Raw genomic sequence first — 20879 nt, 5'->3', positions numbered from 1 at the left:
GTGAAGAAAGTTCCAGGACTAGGAAGCTTCAGAGGTTTAATCCAACATCTAAATGATCAAATGTACAGCAAGTGTTTAAAAAGCTGCAAAATGCAGCATCATGTGAGGCATACTCGCTTTCTGTGCTAAGTCCAGGAGGGGCTGTGTGTTTATGGCTGGTGTTTGCTTTGGAACATCAGAGATAGCTAGCTGTTAAGGTTCATACTGTATCTCGTTTGAATCTTGTGATTGGTAAAAGCTATGCTAAATCTTCTGTTCTTAAATCAACTTTGATAAAACCATCTCAGTCGGTCGACTGAACCACACCTGCAGTGAAAGCCCTCGTGCTGGAAAATCCCAGAAGGTCTGACAGCATCTGTGGAAATCATAATGTAGAGATGCCGGTGTTGGACTGGGTTGGGCACAGTAAGAAGTCCAACAACAATAGGTTAAAGTCCAACAGGTTTATTTCCTCATCTGAGGAAGGAGCAGCACTCCAAAAGCTCCTGATTCCAAATAAGCCTGTTGGACTTTAACCTGGTGTTGTGAGAATTCTTATAGCATCTGTGGGGAGACAATGGGGCCAACGCTTTGAGTCTGGACGACCCTTCATCAGAGCTCTGATGAAGGATCATTTAGTCTTGAAACATTGGCTCTATTCTCTCTCCTCAGTTGCTTCGGACTTCCTGAAATTTTCCAGCATTTTTCTGTTTTTCTTGTGAAACTGCTTAGGCTCACCTGTGCTAAATTCAAAGTTAAAAGTCTAGAGTCTAGGCTAATGTCATAAAAACACCTTGGAGTTTTTGACCTGGGTCTCAGCAGTTTGCTTGTGTGTGTGTGTGTTTGTCTGAGGATTCCTGCTGCACCCTCGGACCATTTTAAGACTGAAAAATGGCCAAAGCAGACCCATGATGCATTCTCCATTTTGTCATTCAGTGACTCCTTTAACTCAAATGTTACACACACCCCTCGGCATCAAGATACTTTTCTCTCTGCTCCTGCAGCCTGGGGTGGGAGGAACAAAGCAAGTGGTTTACGAAGAAGATGTGGTTCCCACTGTAACTGCTCGATGACTGTTCGCTCTGATTCACGCAGAAGATTCACACATTAAACTCTTATTCAGAGCAACAAAGCTTCGAGAGACAAGTTTCCCCCACCCCCTCCTCACTGGGGTACGGGTCCCACACACACTGACTCTCACTGGGGTACGGGTCCCACACACACTGACTCTCACTGGGGTACGGGTCCCACACACACTGACTCTCACTGGGGTACGGGTCCCACACACACTGACTCTCACTGGGGTACGGGTCCCACACACACTGACTCTCACTGGGGTACGGGTCCCACACACACTGACTCTCACTGGGGTACGGGTCCCACACACACTGACTCTCACTGGGGTACGGGTCCCACACACACTGACTCTCACTGGGGTACGGGTCCCACACACACTGACTCTCACTGGGGTACGGGTCCCACACACACTGACTCTCACTGGGGTACGGGTCCCACACACACTGACCCTCACTGGGGTACGGGTCCCACACACACTGACTCTCACTGGGGTACGGGTCCCACACACACTGACTCTCACTGGGGTACGGGTCCCACACACACTGAGTCTCACTGGGGTACGGGTCCCACACACACTGACTCTCACTGGGGTACGGGTCCCACACACACTGACTCTCACTGGGGTACGGGTCCCACACACACTGACTCTCACTGGGGTACGGGTCCCACACACACTGACTCTCACTGGGGTACGGGTCCCACACACACTGACTCTCACTGGGGTACGGGTCCCACACACACTGACTCTCACTGGGGTACGGGTCCCACACACACTGAGTCTCACTGGGGTACGGGTCCCACACACACTGAGTCTCACTGGGGTACGGGTCCCACACACACTGAGTCTCACTGGGGTACGGGTCCCACACACACTGACTCTCACTGGGGTACGGGTCCCACACACACTGAGTCTCACTGGGGTACGGGTCCCACACACACTGAGTCTCACTGGGGTACGGGTCCCACACACACTGACTCTCACTGGGGTACGGGTCCCACACACACTGAGTCTCACTGGGGTACGGGTCCCACACACACTGACTCTCACTGGGATATGGGTTGGGGTTGCAACAGGAACTGTGGGCTGGGCAGGGTGTGCCGTAAGTATTGAACGGTTTGGTTTGGGGCCCCTCCCTGTACACAGGTTGTGGCATCCGAGAGGCAGTGCGATTGAGGGGGAGGGCGACCTGTGGAGCGACTGTCCCAACAAACAAGTTCCTGATTGATGGTTGACTCTGCAAATAACTCCCATTCTAGCTCCCGTTCCAGACCTCTGAGATTTCCGGAGCGATGCAGGCTTCTCGGTGAGGAGGGGTTAGAATGGGAGCGGAAGGGGGAATTGACAACTCTAATCATCTGCAGGACATTTTAGAACATCAAAGCAAAATACATCCGCACTGTCAGAGGGTCGGTGCTGAGGGAGTGCCGCACTGTCAGAGGGTCAGTGCTGAGGGAGTGCCGCACTGTCAGAGGGTCAGTGCTGAGGGTCAGTGCTGAGGGAGTGCCGCACTGTCAGAGGGTCAGTACTGAGGGAGTGCCGCACTGTCAGAGGGTCAGTGCTGAGGGTCAGTGCTGAGGGAGTGCCGCACTGTCAGAGGGTCAGTGCTGAGGGAGTGCCGCACTGTCAGAGGGTCAGTGCTGAGGGAGTGCCGCACTGTCAGAGGGTCAGTGCTGAGGGAGTGCCGCACTGTCAGAGGGTCAGTGCTGAGGGTCAGTGCTGAGGGAGTGCCGCACTGTCAGAGGGTCAGTACTGAGGGAGTGCCGCACTGTCAGAGGGTCAGTGCTGAGGGAGCGCCGCACTGTTAGAGGGTCAGTGCTGAGGGAGTGCCGCACTGTCAGAGGGTCAGTGCTGAGGGAGCGCCGCACTGTTAGAGGGTCAGTGCTGAGGGGGCGCCGCACTGTCAGAGGGTCAGTACTGAGGGAGTGCCGCACTGTGAGAGGGTCAGTGCTGAGGGAGTGCCGCACTGTCAGAGGGTCAGTACTGAGGGAGTGCCGCACTGTCAGAGGGTCAGTGCTGAGGGTCAGTGCTGAGGGAGTGCCGCACTGTCAGAGGGTCAGCGCTGAGGGAGCGCCGCACTGTCAGAGGGTCAGCGCTGAGGGAGCGCCGCACTGTCAGAGGGTCAGCGCTGAAGGAGCGCCGCACTGTCAGAGGGTCAGCGCTGAGGGAGCGCCGCACTGTCAGAGGGTCAGTGCTGAGGGAGCGCCGCACTGTTAGAGGGTCAGCGCTGAGGGAGCGCCGCACTGTCAGAGGGTCAGTGCTGAGGGAGCGCCGCACTGTCAGAGGGTCAGCGCTGAGGGAGCGCCGCACTGTCAGAGGGTCAGTGCTGAGGGAGCGCCGCACTGTTAGAGGGTCAGTGCTGAGGGAGCGCCGCAGTGTTAGAGATGTCTTCCTTCACACTAATCCGAATTTGCCCTCTGCCTTGAATCTGATGGATCCCACGGGCAGCATTTCGAAGAAGGGCGGGTGGGGAATCCCCCGTCGGTCCTGAGGCCAATATTTGCTCGACAGTGGAAAATCAGACAATTCTTTGTGATTCTGCTGTGAAGTGTTGTGTGGATATGCAAAATATGACATTTCCCTGCTCTTTCCACTGAGGTGTCCTTACTCATAATGTAAACCAAACATGCAGAGACGGAGTGGAGTGCTGTCGGAGTGGAACAGCCCACGCTGCAGCCTGGAGTCTGGAGCACTCACTCACTCTGCGAACCCCTTTCAATCATTATTCAATCTGAGCGGGGCGGAGAGGGTGGGAGGAGGCAGGGGGGTGGCCTCACCAGAGTGGGTTAGACAGCCACATGTCCCAGGACTGCTTTTCCAACCTCTCCCTCAGCTGTGACCCTCTGTCAAGCAACACTTCATTTGTCTCTCTCTTTTACCCTCGACTGCCTCCACCCTGTCCCCCAACTTCTTCCCTGCCCCTCCTCCCCCAAGCCTCCCACCTCAGGAATATATTTTTCATTTTTTTATTTACAGGATATGTGCGCCGCCAGCTGGCCTGTATTTATTGCCCATCCCTACTTGCCCTTGGAGGGCAGTTGAGAGGCCTGACCAAGTAAGGGTGGCAGATTTCCTTCCCTGAAGGGAACCAGATGGGTTTTTCCAATCGACAATGTTTCCATGGTTATCAGTAGACTCAGGGCAGGATCATTGATCCCCCACTTACACAGCACTGACCCTCTGACAGGGCAGGGTCATCGATCCCCCACTTACACATCAGCCAAAGAGAAACACTCTTAGCCGTACCTGCCCAAGGCTTGGGGCGGTGGGGTGGGCTGGCAGTTGAGCGCAGGTCGGGGGCAGGGGGTGAAGGGAGGCCAGCTCCAGTTGTGAAATGTTCTCAAAGGTTTGAGATTCTACTAAAGTTGGCACAAGATCTGTACCCTCCTGCCGCCTATCTCCCTCCCTCCCTCCTCTCTCACACTCTTTTCATCTTCCAATCTCTCTGCCTTTGCATCTCTCCCTACCTCTTTCTGTCTGTGTCTGTCTCTCTCCTTCTGTCTCTGTCACGCTCTCTGTCTGTTTCTCTTTGTATATGTCTCTCTCTCTCTCTTTCTGTCTGTCTCACTTTCCATCTCTCTCTCTGTTCATCCCGAGAACTGTATCCCGAAACAAACCTGTCTATATATCCCCTCTGTCACTTTCTGTCTGTATACTCTCTCTCTGTCCCATTTGCTGTCATTCTCTCTCTTTCTCTCAGCCTGACTTTCATTCTGTCTGACTCCCTATCTGTCTGTTTCCCTATCTCTCTCTCTGCCCACCTCCAACTATTTTTCTTCCTCTCGCCTCTCCGCTGTTGTACTGTCTCTCTGCCTGTCCCTCACTGGCTCTCCTGTCTGTGATCGCCACATTTGAAGCCACAATAAAGTTTCTGTACTTACTATCACACTTTCTAGTGATTTCTTCTCTCTGCTCTGATGCTCAGAATGGGGAGGCACAGTAACAAGTGAGAAATACCATCAAAATCTGACAGTGGGGAATTCACATCAAAACCTCGGTGAGAGGGCTGAGGGGGGAGATTTACTAGAACGTTCTGGGGGATAAGGGGGCTTCAGTTCAGATGGAGAGACAGGGAGAAGCTGGGATGGTTCCCCTCGGAGCAGAGAAGGTTCAGGGGGAGATTGAATCGAGGTGTTCAGGATCACGAGGGGGAGGGAGGGGGGGTTTGGATGGAGTGAATGAGGAGAAAGTGTTTCCAGTGACAGGAGGCTCGGTAACCAGAGGGGACACAGATTGAAAAACAAAGAACAGTACAGCACAGGAACAGGCCCTTCGGCCCTCCAAGCCTGTGCTGACCATGATGTCTGCCTAAACTAAAACCATACGCACTTACAGAGTCCGTATCCTCCCTTTCCCATCTGATTTATGTCTGATTGTCCCTTAAATGCTGCTATCGTATCCGCTCCCACCCCCTCCCCAGGCAGAGCCTTCCAGACATTCACCACCCTCTGTGTAAAAAACTTGCCTTGCACATCTCCTCGAAACTTTCCCCCACGCACCTTAAACCTATGTCCCCAGCACTTGACTTTCCTACCCTAGGAAAGAGCAGCTGACTATCCACTCTGTCCACGCCACTCATAATCTTGTAAACCTCCATCAGGTCACCCCTCAACCTCCATCGCTCCAGTGAGAACAAACCGAGTTTCTCCAACCTCTCCTCGGAGCTAATACCCTCCATACCAGGCAACATCCTGGTAAATCTGTACCTTCTCCAAAGCCTCCATATCCTTCTGGTGATGTGGCGACCATAATTGAACAGTAATCAGAAGAGAATCAGGATAAGAACCGGGCCGGGGAGAGGGAGGGGATGAGGAGAATTTTATTTTTTACTGTCTCAGGAAATAAAGATACAGCAAGACCAGCATCAACCTCCCTCGTAATAGGTTGTCCACTTAACTATCCTGTGAGGATAAGACATTCAATTGGAGATCTTCATCACATTTCTGGACATTCTATTCTTCCCCATTATAATTCTTTTCTTCAATCTTGTAAATTCTTTTTGTAGGATGTGACTTGTTCTTCTTGGTCCTCAGATTCTTCTTCTGAATATTGTTCTCAGGGGAAGCTGGACTAACTCAACAGTCTTTGCAGTGTGACCCATTTTGCCACAATTCTTGCACTGATTGAGCTTACCCCAGCATTTACTTGCTGTCACGTCTGTGACAGACGTGTTGCTCTTTTGACTTCTTGTGGGCAGTGCCTAACTTGCGCATCTTCATTCCTGCATCACGTTGTGAAGCCTCTTTGGCAGCCAGTTCCATTGCTACTGTGATTTCTACTGCTGTCTTTAAAGTCTAAACGTGGTCAGTGAGCACCGCAAACTAGACAATCTCAAAGAGTATCTTCTAACAACTCACCAAACTCACAATGCCACGCCAGCCTTTTTTAAGGTTGCCGCAAACTGAGCAATGCTTTTGCTTTCCAGTTGATTCCTTCAGTGGAGTTGAACTGTTCCGTGATGTCCATTGGCTTTGGAGGGTAATGCTCTTCAAGGATCTTTGCCAAATCATCATAAGTTTTGTTTTATGGTTTTGCTCCAGAGCAAATTAAAGAACAAAGAACAACACAGCACGGGAAACAGGCCCTTCGGCCCAACGATCCCATGCCGCCATTTCAACATTGTGAGTCCCCTCTCCACCCATGACCCTTGTCTACGCTTATGGCACTCCACATTGGAAACCAGATTGAGGGGAGACTAATTTAGGGACAATTTGTTACACCAATCAGCCTAACAGCACATCTTTGGGGTGTAGGAGGAAACAGGAGCACCCGGAGAAAACCCACGCAAGCACGGGGAGAATGCGCAAACTCCCACAGACACTGGCCCAAATCCATGTATCTGCACAGCAAACAGTGATAGTCACTGAGCTGTCGTGTTGCCCAGCATCTGGTCCAGTTTAAGCGTACACTAACGATGTGAAGCACTAGGCTACTCTAGAAACATCCTGTAGGTTTTACTTCCTATTGTACTGAGAAAAGCTGGTACCAGTAACTCGTTTGCAATTTTATTCGCCTGTACAGAGTACTGAAAACACTCGGTATCAGAACTCTGATTCATTTCATTGAAAGGGCCCATAAATGCGACTTTTTTCATTCGTGGGACATGGGCATCGCTGGCTGGGCCAGCATTTATTGCCCATCCCTAGTTGCGCTTGAGAAGGTGGTGGTGAGCTGCCTTCTTGAATTATTGCGGTCCATGTTCTGTTGGTTGACTCAAAATGTTGTTAGGGAGGGAATTCCAGGATTTTGACCCAGCGACGGTGAAAGAACGGCCGATATATTTCCAAGTCAGGATGGTGAGTGATGCGGAGGGGAATTTGCAGGTGGCGGTGTTTCCAGGTATCTGCTGCCCTTGTCCTTCTAGATGGTAGAGGTGGTGGGTTTGGAAGGTGCTGCCTAAGGAGCCTTGGTGAGTTGCTGCAGTGCATCTTGTAGATGGTACACATGGCTGCTACTTAGTGTCGGTGGTGGAGCGAGTGGATGTTTGTGCCAATCAAGCAGGCTGCTTTATCCTGGATGGTGTTGAGCTTCTTGGGTGTTGTTGGAGCTGCACCCATCCAGGCAAGTGGGGAGTATTCCATCACACTCCTGACTTGTGCCCTGTAGATGGTGATCAGGCTTTGGGGAGTCAGGGGGTGAGTTACTCTCTGCAGGATTCCCAGCCCCTGACCTGCTCTTGTAGCCACTGGATGAGTCCAGTTGAGTTTCTAGTCAATGGTAACCCTCATTGGTAGGGGATTCAGTGATGATCATACCATTGAATGTTAAGGGTTGGTGGTTAGAGTGTCATTGCCTGGCATTTGTGTGTCGTGAATGTTACTTGCCACCACTTGACCCACCATTTCTCTCGCAGATACTAGCGTCTCAAGACTACTCAGATTATTTGATGTGATTTATTATTGTCATACCTATTAGTACACAGTGAAACGTATTGTTTCTTCCATGCTAGACGGACAAAACATATTGTTCATAGAAAGGAGAGAGTGCAGAATGTAGTGTTACAGTCATAGCTAGGGTGTAGAGAAAGACCAACTTAATGCAAGGTAGGTCTATTCAAAAGTCTGATGGAGCAGGGAAGAAGCTGAGTCGGGTGGTACGTGACCACAGACCTTTTCCTGATAGAACGTGGAACAGAGAATATCTGAGGTATATGGGGTCCTTAATTATACTAGCTGCTTTGCCAAGACAACAGGAAGTGTAGACAGAGTCAATGGATAGGAGACTGGTTTGCGTGATGGATTGGGCTACATTCATAACCCTTTGTAGTTCCTTGCGGTCTTGGGCAGAACAGGAGCCCATACCAAACTGTGATACAACCAGACAGAATGCTTTCTATGGTGCATCTGTAAAAGTTGGTGAGAGTTGTAGCGGACATGCCAAATTTCCTTATGCTGTCACCTCAGTTTTCCTCTTTTAATACTGGAGACTGTTAACTTGATATATTTTAATTTCAACCCCAGCTGTACAGAAACACATACCTCTGTTCAAACATGCCAGAAACTATCTGGAATCTCACACATCTTTGACCGGGGGGGCGGGGCGGGGGGGGGGAGAGAAATCCTCTTGTTTAAAACTGCACAGATTTTTGTAACTCAGTCTTCCTAAACTGACACATCAATCATCAACCCTGCTGCTGCTTCTCCCCAGCCTGAGAATATTCCACCTGTGAGGCCCCAATACGCTTTTCCCTCTACTTTGGATCTTTTCTCGATGAAACCAGATCCTATCCTTGTCGCCAGTATTCTGTTTATAATGTCCTGGCTGTGTTAAGGGTTTTGGGGATTAAACCAAAAGGAAATATGTGGTTTGTAAGCATAAATTCAAAGTAATAGCAAATTGTTCTGGAACTTTTTGCCTGCACAGAGTACAAACTAAAACTAAAAGCAGGAGACTATGCAACACCCTAAAAACATCACTGTAAAATCATGTATTTGGCTCCTGAATCACTCTGGAGCCATTGAAATGTATAACAGAGTGCCTCATTGTCAGAGGGTCAGTAATGAGAGAGTGCCTCATTGTCAGAGGGTCAGTAATGAGGGAGTGCCTCATTGTCAGAGGGTCAGTAAGGAGGCAGTGCCTCATTGTCAGAGGGTCAGTAATGAGGGAGTGCCTCATTGTCAGAGGGTCAGTAATGAGGGAGTGCCTCATTGTCAGAGGGTCAGTAATGAGGGAGTGCCTCATTGTCAGAGGGTCAGTAATGAGGGAGTGCCTCATTGTCAGAGGGTCAGTAATGAGGGAGTGCCTCATTGTCAGAGGGTCAGTAATGAGGGAGTGCCTCATTGTCAGAGGGTCAGTAATGAGGGAGTGCCTCATTGTCAGAGGGTCAGTAATGAGGGAGTGCCTCATTGTCAGAGGGTCAGTAATGAGGGAGTGCCTCATTGTCAGAGGGTCAGTAATGAGGGAGTGCCTCATTGTCAGAGGGTCAGTAATGAGGGAGTGCCTCATTGTCAGAGGGTCAGTAATGAGGGAGTGCCTCATTGTCAGAGGGTCAGTAATGAGGGAGTGCCTCATTGTCAGAGGGTCAGTAATGAGGGAGTGCCTCATTGTCAGAGGGTCAGTAATGAGGGAGTGCCTCAATGTCAGAGGGTCAGTGCTGAGGGAGTGCCTCATTGTCAGAGGGTCAGTGCTGAGGGAGTGCCGCACTGTCAGAGGGTCAGTACTGAGGGAGTGCCGCACTGTCAAAGGGTCAGTGCTGAGGGAGTGCCGCACTGTCAGAGGGTCAGTGCTGAGGGAACGCCACACTGTCAGAGGGTCAGTACTGAGGGAGTGCCACACTGTCAGAGGGTCAGTACAGATCGACAGAGATACAGCGAGAGAGACAGAGCGCGAGAGACAAATTTAATTGAGTTTTTAAAGAAGGTAGATGAGGGCAGTGCAGTTGATGTTGTCTACATGGACTTTAGCAAGGCCTTTGACAAGGGACTGCATTGTTGGTTGTTGCATAAGGTTAAATCTCACAGGATCCAGGGTGAGGTATCTAAATGGATACAAAATTGGCTTCTTGACAGAAGCCAGAGGGGTCTGCAGAGGGTTGTTCTTCAAACTGGAGGACTGTGACTAGCGGTGTGCCTCAGGGATCAGTGCTGGGCCCACTGTTATTTGTCATTTATATTAATGATTTGAATGAGAATATAGGAGGCATGGTAAGTTTGCAGATGACACCTAGATTGTGGTATAGTGGACAGTGAAGAAAGTTATTACCAATTGCAACGAGATCTTGATCAATTGGGCCAGTGGGCTGACGAATGGCAGATGGAGTTTAATTTAGACAAATGTGAGGTGATGCATTTTGGTCGATTGAACCAGGGCAGGACTTACTCAGTTAATGGTAGGGCGTTGGGGAGAGTTACAGAACAAAGAGATCTAGAGGTACATGTTCATAGCTCCTTGAAAGTGGAGTCTCAGGTGGACAGAGTGGTGAAGAAGGCATTCGGCATGCTTGGTTTCATCGGTCAGAACATTGAATACAGGAGTTGGGACATCTTGTTGAAGTTGTACAAGACATTGGTAAGGCCACACTTGGAATACTGTGTGTGATTCTGATCACCCTATTATAGAAAGGATTTTATTAAACTAGAAAGAGTGCAGAAATGATTTACTAGGATGCTACCGGGACTTGATGGATTGAGTTATAAGGAGAGGCTGGATAGACTGGGACTTTTCTCTCTGGAGCGTAGGAGGCTGAGGGGTGATCTTATAGAGGTCTATAAAATAATGAGGAGCATAGACAAGGTAGATAGTCAATATCTTTTCCCAAAGTTAGGGGAGTCAGAAACTAAAGGGCATAGGTTTAAGGTGAGAGGGGAGAGATACAAAAGTGTCCAGAGAGGCAATTTTTTCACACAGAGGGTGGTAAGTGTCTGGAACAAAGTGCCAGAGGTAGTAGCAGAGGCAGGTGCAATTTTATCTTTTAAATAGCATTTAGATAGTTACATGGGTACGATGGGTATAGAGAGATATGGGCCAAATGCGGGCAATTGGGATTAGCTTAGGGGGTTTGAAAAAAAAGGCGGCATGGACAAGGTGGGCCAAAGGCCTGTTTCCATGCTGTAAACCTCTATGACTCTATGACAGAGCGAGAGGGACAGAAAGTCAGAGAGAGACAGAGAGGGAGAGAGGCAGAGAGGGAGAGAGGCAGAGAGGCAGAGGGGGAAGCAGAGAGACAGGGAGAGAAAGACAGAGAGAAAGAGAGGCAAAGAAAGGGAGAGAGAGAGAGGGAGGGAGAGATAGAGGGAATGTGGAAAAAGAGAGATAAGAGAGGAGAGCAGACTGAAATAGACAGAGAGAGAGAGAAATGGAGAGAGATTGAGGTGTATGGAAAGCGATAGGTCAGGGAGAGAAGGGCAGATGTGAAGCTTGCAGATTCAGTACGGCGAGGGAGATATAGAATTTAAGTTTCATTTCCCTGCTTCGTGACAGCAACAGACTCTATTTCTCGTTCGCGACAGAATGGTTTAGTGTGTGAAGTCACTCCTCAAATTCACAGGAACACTGAGTAATTCATTATCCCCTACCTGACTCTGAGAAATACCAGCCGGGGGAGTCCCGTCCAAACCTCTAACACCCAGATTCACAAATATCCCAATAACAACGGCATTTAACCCTTCACAACCTGCTTCTCTCACAGAGAACACATCACACACACACTGACTCCCACAGACAACACATCACACACACTGACTCCCACAGAGAACACAACACACACACTGACTCCCACAGAGAACACATCAGATGCACTGACTCCCACAGAGAACACAACACACACACTGACTCCCACACAGAACACATCACGCACACTGACTCCCACACAGAACACATCACGCACACTGACTCCCATACAGAACACATCACGCACACTGACTCCCATACAGAACACATTACACACACTGACTCCCACAGAGAACACAACACACACACTGACTCCCACAGAGAACACAACACGCACACTGACTCCCAGAGAACACAACACACACACTGACTCCCACAGAGACCACATCACACACACTGACTCCCACACAGAACACATTACACACACTGACTCCCACAGAGAACACAACACACACAGACTCCCACAGAGAACACAACACGCACAATGACTCCCACAGACAACACAACACACACACTGACTCCCACAGAGACCACATCACACACACTGACTCCCACAGAGAACACATCACACACACTGACTCCCACAGAGAACACATCACGCACACTGACTCCCACAGAAAACACAGCACGCACACTGACTCCCACAGAGAACACATCAGACACACACTGACGCTCACTGGGGTACGGGTCCCACACACACTGACTCTCACTGGGGTAGGGGTCCCACACACACTGACTCTCTCTGGGGTATGGGTCCCATACACACTGACTCTCACTGGGGTAGGGGTCCCACACACACTGACTCTCGCTGGGGTACGGGTCCCACACACACTGACTCTCACTGGGGTACAGGTCCTACACACACTGACTCTCACTGGGGTACGGGTCCCACACACACTGACTCTCACTGGGGTACGGGTCCCACACACACTGACTCTCTCTGGGGTACGGGTCCCACACACACTGACTCTCTCTAGGGTACGGTTTGTTGCATGGACCCAGTCTTTGTAATCTCACCCTCACTGAGCCCCTGGGTGTAGGCCCAACAGTGACAGAGGGACAGGTTGAGGGTTGTCGGGTGCTGCTCCCAAGGGGTGCAGGGATGGTGGGTTTTGGGTCAGGGGGGCTGGAGGGCAGGCAGGAGGGGGTGTTCTGTGACAGGTTCCTCCTGTCTTTGCAATGCCCTAGCAGCAGCTGGTGTGACTGTCTCTCCCTCCCTGGTCACTCAACGCCCTCCATCTCGAAAAGGTTATGGTTTCTGCAGCTGCAAACCACACTTTCCTGCAGTCCTCAGCACCACAGCTCAGGGCCGATCTTCTCGTGGAGGATTCTCAGACTGAGGGCCTGCAACACCACCCCCACCTCTTCTCTCCCCCACCGCGGTATCGCCAGTGTTGCAATCGCTAGCTGGATCCCACTGCCGAGAGTTCTGGCTCTCTCTCGGGCTCTCAGAGGGGGTCCGCGAACTCACGCCCGGTGAACATTTCCATCCGGGACCCCGCTCCCTGCACTGGGATTTCACTGTCGAATCTACACCACATAATGAGGCCACTCGGCCCATTCACCTGCGCTGACAACAACCCCACCCAGGCTCTATCCCCGTAACCCCATATCTTTAATCCCCTGGCACTAAGGGGCATTTAGTATGGCCAATCCATCTGACCTACACAAATTTAGACTGTGGAAACTGTGGAGAAAACCCACACAGACACAGGGAGAACATGCAGACTCCACACAGACAGTGACACAAGCTGGGAATCGAACCCGGGTCGCTGGGGCTGTGAGGCAGCAGTGCCAACCACTGTGCCACCACTGTCGCATTTCCTGTGCATGCCACCGGCTGATGGTGAGGGGGTGACTGCTGCGATGCCCACCCAGTCGAACAGCTGACGGGACTGTCACATTGTGACCAAGGACCTATCTGAGTAGATTCCGCAGTGTGTGTGAATCCTTCGCACTGCCCCGCGGCTCGCCTCCTCTGGACCCCTCTCCCAGCATCGCCCAGCTCAAGCTGAAAGCAGGGAAATAAATTAGCCCCATCTCGAAAAGGAATGGGGCTGAAAGTGGGGTCTGACCCTCTTCCAGAGCCGCAATGTCTCCACTGGCCGCAGGGTGGGGGTGAGGTGCAGCTAAAGACCAGGGGCTCATACACAGCACAGATCCACCAAGTGGCTGGCAGCTCCTCTGACAGTGCGGCACTCCCTCAGCGCTGACCCTCTGACAGTGCGGCACTCCCTCAGCGCTGACCCTCTGACAGTGCGGCACTCCCTCAGCGCTGACCCTCTGACAGTGCGGCACTCCCTCAGCGCTGACCCTCTGACAGTGCGGCACTCCCTCAGCGCTGACCCTCTGACAGTGCGGCACTCCCTCAGCGCTGACCCTCTGACAGTGCGGCACTCCCTCAGCGCTGACCCTCTGACAGTGCGGCACTCCCTCAGCGCTGACCCTCTGACAGTGCGGCACTCCCTCAGCGCTGACCCTCTGACAGTGCGGCACTCCCTCAGCGCTGACCCTCTGACAGTGCGGCACTCCCTCAGCGCTGACCCTCTGACAGTGCGGCACTCCCTCAGCGCTGACCCTCTGACAGTGCGGCACTCCCTCAGCGCTGACCCTCTGACAGTGCGGCACTCCCTCAGCGCTGACCCTCTGACAGTGCGGCACTCCCTCAGCGCTGACCCTCTGACAGTGCGGCACTCCCTCAGCGCTGACCCTCTGACAGTGCGGCACTCCCTCAGCGCTGACCCTCTGACAGTGCGGCACTCCCTCAGCGCTGACCCTCTGACAGTGCGGCACTCCCTCAGCGCTGACCCTCTGACAGTGCGGCACTCCCTCAGCGCTGACCCTCTGACAGTGCGGCACTCCCTCAGCGCTGACCCTCTGACAGTGCGGCACTCCCTCAGCGCTGACCCTCTGACAGTGCGGCACTCCCTCAGCGCTGACCCTCTGACAGTGCGGCACTCCCTCAGCGCTGACCCTCTGACAGTGCGGCACTCCCTCAGCGCTGACCCTCTGACAGTGCGGCACTCCCTCAGCGCTGACCCTCTGACAGTGCGGCACTCCCTCAGCGCTGACCCTCTGACAGTGCGGCACTCCCTCAGCGCTGACCCTCTGACAGTGCGGCACTCCCTCACCGCTGACCCTCTGACAGTGCGGCACTCCCTCACCGCTGACCCTCTGACAGTGCGGCACTCCCTCAGCGCTGACCCTCTGACAGTGCGGCACTCCCTCAGCACTGACCCTCTGACAGTGCGGCACTCCCTCAGCACTGACCCTCTGACAGTGCGGCACTCCCTCAGCACTGACTCTCTGACAGTGCGGCACTCCCTCAGCACTGACCCTCTGACAGTGCGGCATCACTCATCCAGCCTACCTGCTATGGGTACCCCTGCCAGTGTTGGAGCCCTGGGTTGGTAGCGAGTCCTGGGTACAGTGGGTTTCTGGATTTGGACTGGATTCTCGTACCAAGATGTCAGTAAGACACCGAGGGTCACACACTCTCGAACAGCGCTGGTGTTCCTATCCCCTCCAAGACCCTCTCTGCCCCAGATATCCCTCATTCATCACTGCTACCCCATTCCCCATCACTTACCCCCAATTCCAACCCATTTTACCCCAGTTGCTCACTCCCTGCGTCCCACCAACCTCCCTCCCTGAGGCTCCCCTCAATTCTCATGATAAACCCTTCAATTCTATCTCACAACCATCCCCCACACTGCCCCTCAGTATACTGCCATAATTACCCCCTCTTAAACACCACAATTTCCCCCATAAACCTCCCAATTCGCCCTCAGACACCAATTCCCCCTCAGAAACCCCCAATTTCCCCTCAGAAACACCCCAATTCCCCCTCAGAAACCCCCCAACTCCCCCCTCATAAACCCCCAATTCCCCCTCAGAAACCCCCTCAATTCCCCCCGTTAGCCGCCCCCCTACCCCCGCTGTTCTTCCGCCTGCAGCGCCCTCTCCGGTCCTGGAGGTGCAACAGCCTAGCCGCGCGCATGCGCTCACCCCAGTTCTTCCGTCCGTCCTCCCCGCCGTCCCGCTAGCACAGATTAAAGCTCGCTTTATTTACAGTTCTTGTGAAGAGAAATAAATTTTCACTGCATGCACAGAGCCGGGGACTGAAAGCGGATTAAGTGGCGTGAGGAAGGAGGGGAACTTGTATTTTTTTTTATTTGCTGCTCCCGGCATGCTGCGGGGCTAAGGCGGCGCGGGGGATTCTGGGATTTGTGGTTCCTGCGGCGGAGCGGCTCCTCCCGGCAGGCACTGCGGCAACTGCACATGCGCACTGAGAGAGAGGGCGAGGAAGGGAAGAGAAGGGAGAAGGGAGAAGGGGAAGGAGGTGGGGAGAAAGGGGGGAAGGGGGTGGGGAGGAAGGGGGGAAGGGGGTGGGGAGGAAGGGGGTGGGGAGGAAGGGGGGAAGGGGGTGGGGAGGAAGGGGGGAAGGGGGTGGGGAGGAAGGGGGGAAGGGGGTGGGGAGGAAGGGGGGAAGGGGGGAAGGGGAGGAAGGGGGTGGGGGTGGGGGGAAGGGGGTGGGGGTGGGGGGGAAGGGGGGAAGGGGGTGGGGAGGAAGAGGGGAAGGGGGTGGGGAGGAAGAGGGGAAGGGGGTGGGGAGGAAGAGGGGAAGGGGGTGGGGAGGAAGAGGGGAAGGGGGTGGGGAGGAAGGGGGGAAGGGGGTGGGGAGGAAGGGGGTGGGGAGGAAGGGGGTGGGGAGGAAGGGGGGAAGGGGGTGGGGGGGAAGGGGTAGCGGGGAAGGGGGTGGGGAGGAAGGGGGGAAGGGGGTGGGGAGGAAGGGGGGAAGGGGTGGGGGAAGGGGGTGGGGGTAGGGAGGAAGGGGGGAAGGGGGTGGGGAGGAAGGGGGGAAGGGGGTGGGGAGGAAGGGGGGAAGGGGGTGGGGAGGAAGGGGTGTGGGGAGGAAGGGGGGAAGGGGGTGGGGAGGAAGGGGGTGGGGAGGAAGGGGGTAGGGGGGAAGGGGGTGGGGAGGAAGGGGGGAAGGGGGTGGGAGGAAGGGGGGAAGGGGGTGGGGAGGAAGGGGGGAAGGGGGTGGGGAGGAAGGGGGAATGGGGTAGGGGGGAAGGGGGTGGGGAGGAAGGGGGTGGGGAGGAAGGGGGGAAGGGGGTGGGGAGGAAGGGGTGGGGAGGAAGGGGGGAAGGGAGTAGGGGGGAAGGGGGTGGGGGGGAAGGGGGTGGGGGTGGGGAGAAGGGGGTGGGGGTGGGGAGAAGGGGGGGAAGGGGGTGGGGGTGGGGAGAAGAACATAAGAACATAAGAAATAGGAGCAGGAGTAGGCCATCTGGCCCTTCGAGCCTGCCCCGCCATTCAATAAGATCATGGCTGATCTGTCGTGGCTCAGTTCCACTTTCCCGCCCTCTCCCCATAACCCTTAATCCCCTCTCTTATCAAAAACCCATCAACCCGCTTCTTAAAAATATTTAGCGAGGCAGCCTCCACCACTTCAACGGGCAGAGAATTCCAGAGATTCACCACCCTTTGAGGGAGAAGGGGGTGGGGGTGGGGAGAAGGGGGTGGGGGTGGGGAGAAGGGGGGGTGGGGGTGGGGAGAAGGGGGGGTGGGGGTGGGGAGAAGGGGGGGAAGGGGGTGGGGGTGGGGAGAAGGGGGTGGGGGGAAGGGGTGGGGGTGGGGAGAAGGGGGTGGGGGTAAGGGGGTGGGGGTGGGGGGAAGGGGGTGGGGAGAAGGGGGGAAGGGGGTGGGGGGAAGGGGTGGGGAGAAGGGGGGAAGGGGTGGGGGGGGAAGGGGGTGGGGGTGGGGGAGAAGGGGGGGAAGGGGGTGGGGAGAAGGGGGGGAAGGGGGTGGGGAGAAGGGGGGAAGGGGGTGGGGGAGAAGGGGGTGGGGAGGAGGGGAGGAAGGGGGTGGGGGGGAGGGGTGGGGGAAGGGGTGGGGGTGGGGGGGAAGGGGGTGGGGGTGGGAGGAAGGGGGGAAGGGGGTGGGGGGGAAGGGGGTGGGGAGGGAGGAGGAGGGGTGGGGGGAGGCGGGGGTGGGCGGAGGGGGGAGGAGGGGAAGGGGGTGGGGGGGAGGGGGAGGAAGAGAAGAGGGGGAGAGAAGGGAGTGTAGCAAGGGAAAGGTGTGTTGGATGGAGGGGTTGTTGTGGTTGGGGGGGGAGGGGAATGAAAGGGTGGGAATTAGGAAGAGAATTACATGAAAATCTAATTCCAGAATCTAATCTCTCTGCCCCCCCCCCCTCTCCTCTCTCTCTCTCTCCTCTGTCTCTCTGCAGGAAGCTGAGCGAAGCCATTAGGCTGCCCCTCCACCTTGCAGGATGAATCTGGAGAGAGTGAGTAATGAGGATAAGCTGGTGCTGTGTCGGAAATACTATCTGGGTGAGTAATCTCTTAGCGAATGTGGCTTGGGATTGGGAGCTCAGCGTCAAAATAAGTCGTAACAACAGCACCTTCCAAACCCACCACCCCTCCCATCGAGAAGGACAAGGGCAGCAGATACCTGGAAACACCCCCACCTGGAGGTTCCCCTCCGAGTCACTCACCACCCCGACTTGGAAATATATCGGCCGTTCCTTCACTGTCGCCGGGGTCAAAATCCTGGGACTCCCTCCCTAACAGCACTGTGGGTGTACCTACACCACACGGGGACTGCAGCAGGTTCAAGATGGCAGCTCACCCACCCCCTTCTCAAGGGCATTGAGTTGATTGGTGCCACGTGTGGGCTGTAATGTTCCTGTGAAGATCCGCCATTTGTCATCCTCCAGCGTCTGTTCAGGTACAGTGAGGGAGAATTTAGCACGGCCATTGCACCCTAACCCGCACGTCTTTCGGACTGTGGGAGGAAACCGGAGCACCCGGAGGAAACCCATGCAGACACGGGGAGAACCTGAGACTCTACACAGACAGTGACCCAAGCTGGGAATCGAACCCGGGTCCCTGGCGCTGTGAGGCAGCAGTGCTAACCCACTGTGTCACTGTGCCCCTGGGAGTTGAACCCGGGTCCCTGGCGCTGTGAGGCAGCAGTGCGAACCCACTGTGTCACCGTGCCCCCGGGAATCGAACCCGGGTCCCTGGCGCTGTGAGGCAGCAGTGCGAACCCACTGTGTCACCGTGCCCCCTGGGAATCGAACCCGGGTCCCTGGCGCTGTGAGGCAGCAGCGCTAACCCACTGTGTCACCGTGCCCCCGGGAATCGAACCCGGTTCCTGGCACTGTGAGGCAGCAGTGCTAACCCACTGTGTCACCGTGCCCCTGGGAATCGAACCCGGGTCCCTGGCACTGTGAGGCAGCAGTGCTAACCCACTGTGTCACCGTGCCCCCGGGGATCGAACCCGGGTCCCTGGCACTGTGAGGCAGCAGTGCTAACCCACTGTGTCACCGTGCCCCCGGGAATCGAACCCGGGTCCCTGGCACTGTGAGGCAGCAGTGCTAACCCACTGTGTCACCGTGCCCCCGGGAATCGAACCCGGGTCCCTGGCGCTGTGAGACAGCAGCGCTAACCCACTGTGTCACCGTGCCCCTGGGAATCGAACCCGGGTCCCTGGCACTGTGAGGCAGCAGTGCTAACCCACTGTGTCACCGTGCCCCCGGGGATCGAACCCGGGTCCCTGGCACTGTGAGGCAGCAGTGCTAACCCACTGTGTCACCGTGCCCCCGGGGATCGAACCCGGGTCCCTGGCACTGTGAGGCAGCAGTGCTAACCCACTGTGTCACCGTGCCCTCGGGAATCGAACCCGGGTCCCTGGCGCTGTGAGACAGCAGCGCTAACCCACTGTGTCACCGTGCCCCCGGGAATCGAACCCGGGTCCCTGGCGCTGTGAGACAGCAGCGCTAACCCACTGTGTCACCGTGCCCCCGGGGATCGAACCCGGGTCCCTGGCACTGTGAGGCAGCAGTGTTAACCCACTGTGTCACCGTGCCCCCGGGAATCGAACCCGGGTCCCTGGCACTGTGAGGCAGCAGTGCTAACCCACAGTGCTGCACTTATAGAAGAAAGTTTGATGCGGGAGTTTTGGACGGGGATCAGGAGCACCTGTGCAGAGCAGAGGGGCCGAATGGCCAGTTTGTGAGCTGTGATGGCTCTGATGGATTTTTCCTCTGGTTTTTCCAGGTGGATTTGCGCTGCTCCCATTCCTCTGGCTGGTGAATGTGGTGTGGTTTTTTCGGGAAGCATTCCTGAAACCTCAGTTCAATGAGCAGCCGCAGATTCGGAAATGTGAGTGTAACAGGAATGCCCTGGACAGCTCCCCGTCTCCTGTCTCCCCTCTCCCCATTTCCCTTCACCACCCTTTTCCATTTCTGTAACCCCCTCCAGCCCCTACACCCCCTCCCTATCTCTGTAACCTCCTCCAGCCCCCTACACCCCCTCCCTATCTCTGTAACCTCCTCCAGCCTCTACAACCCCTCCCTATCTCTGTAACCTCCTCCAGCCCCCTACACCCCCTCCCTATCTCTGTAACCTCCTACACCCCCGTCCCTATCTCTGTAACCTCCTACACCCCCGTCCCTATCTCTGTAACCTCCTCCAGCCCCCTACACCCCCTCCCTATCTCTGTAACCTCCTACACCCCCTCCCTATCTCTGTAACCTCCTCCAGCCTCTACACCCCCTCCCTATCTCTGTAACCTCCTCCAGCCTCTACAACCCCTCCCTATCTCTGTAACCTCCTCCAGCCCCTACACCCCCTCCCTATCCCTGTAACCTCCTCCAGCCCCCTACACCCCTCCCTATCTCTGTAACCTCCTCCAGCCCCCTACACCCCTCCCTATCTCTGTAACCTCCTCCAGCCCCCTACACCCCCTCCCTATCTCTGTAACCTCCTACACCCCCGTCCCTATCTCTGTAACCTCCTCCAGCCCCCTACACCCCCTCCCTATCTCTGTAACCTCCTACACCCCCTCCCTATCTCTGTAACCTCCTCCAGCCCCCTACACCCCCTCCCTATCTCTGTAACCTCCTACACCCCCTCCCTATCTCTGTAACCTCCTCCAGCCCCTACACCCCCTCCCTATCTCTGTAACCTCCTCCAGCCCCCTACACCCCCTCCCTATCTCTGTAACCTCCTCCAGCCCCTACACCCCCTCCCTATCTCTGTAACCTCCTCCAGCCCCTACACCCCCTCCCTATCTCTGTAACCTCCTCCAGCCCCTACACCCCCTCCCTATCTCTGTAACCTCCTCCAGCCCCTACACCCCCTCCCTATCTCTGTAACCTCCTCCAGCCCCTACACCCCCTCCTATCTCTGTAACCTCCTCCAGCCCC

At 54.9% G+C, this 20879-nt stretch overlaps 2 protein-coding genes across 2 annotated transcripts in view; one reads left to right on the top strand and one right to left on the bottom strand.

Moving 5' to 3' along the window:
* LOC145340351 (uncharacterized) overlaps window positions 1-15346 on the bottom strand; it is a 43093-nt gene extending 27747 nt beyond the window's left edge. Inside the window, exon 1 of the mRNA XM_080184808.1 lies at window positions 15033-15346. The gene's annotated coding sequence lies outside the window, so the exon portion shown is untranslated. The remainder of the gene's footprint in view (window positions 1-15032) is intronic.
* Window positions 15347-17893: 2547 nt separating this feature from the next.
* On the top strand, window positions 17894-19918 carry psenen (presenilin enhancer, gamma-secretase subunit; the record flags this gene model as incomplete). Its single annotated transcript, XM_080184807.1, has 2 exons — window positions 17894-17997; window positions 19729-19918. Coding segments are annotated over exons 1-2 (251 nt in total), but the record flags the coding sequence as incomplete, so codon positions are not given.
* Between the last annotated feature and the right edge of the window lie 961 nt (window positions 19919-20879).

Source organism: Carcharhinus amblyrhynchos, unplaced genomic scaffold (assembly GCF_965287045.1).
Source record: "Carcharhinus amblyrhynchos unplaced genomic scaffold, sCarAmb.v2.hapA scaffold_951, whole genome shotgun sequence".
In the NCBI taxonomy this organism is placed as follows: Eukaryota; Metazoa; Chordata; class Chondrichthyes; order Carcharhiniformes; family Carcharhinidae; genus Carcharhinus; species Carcharhinus amblyrhynchos.
Note: the sequence above shows the minus strand (reverse complement) of the source record. Positions and strands in the feature narration are given on the sequence as shown.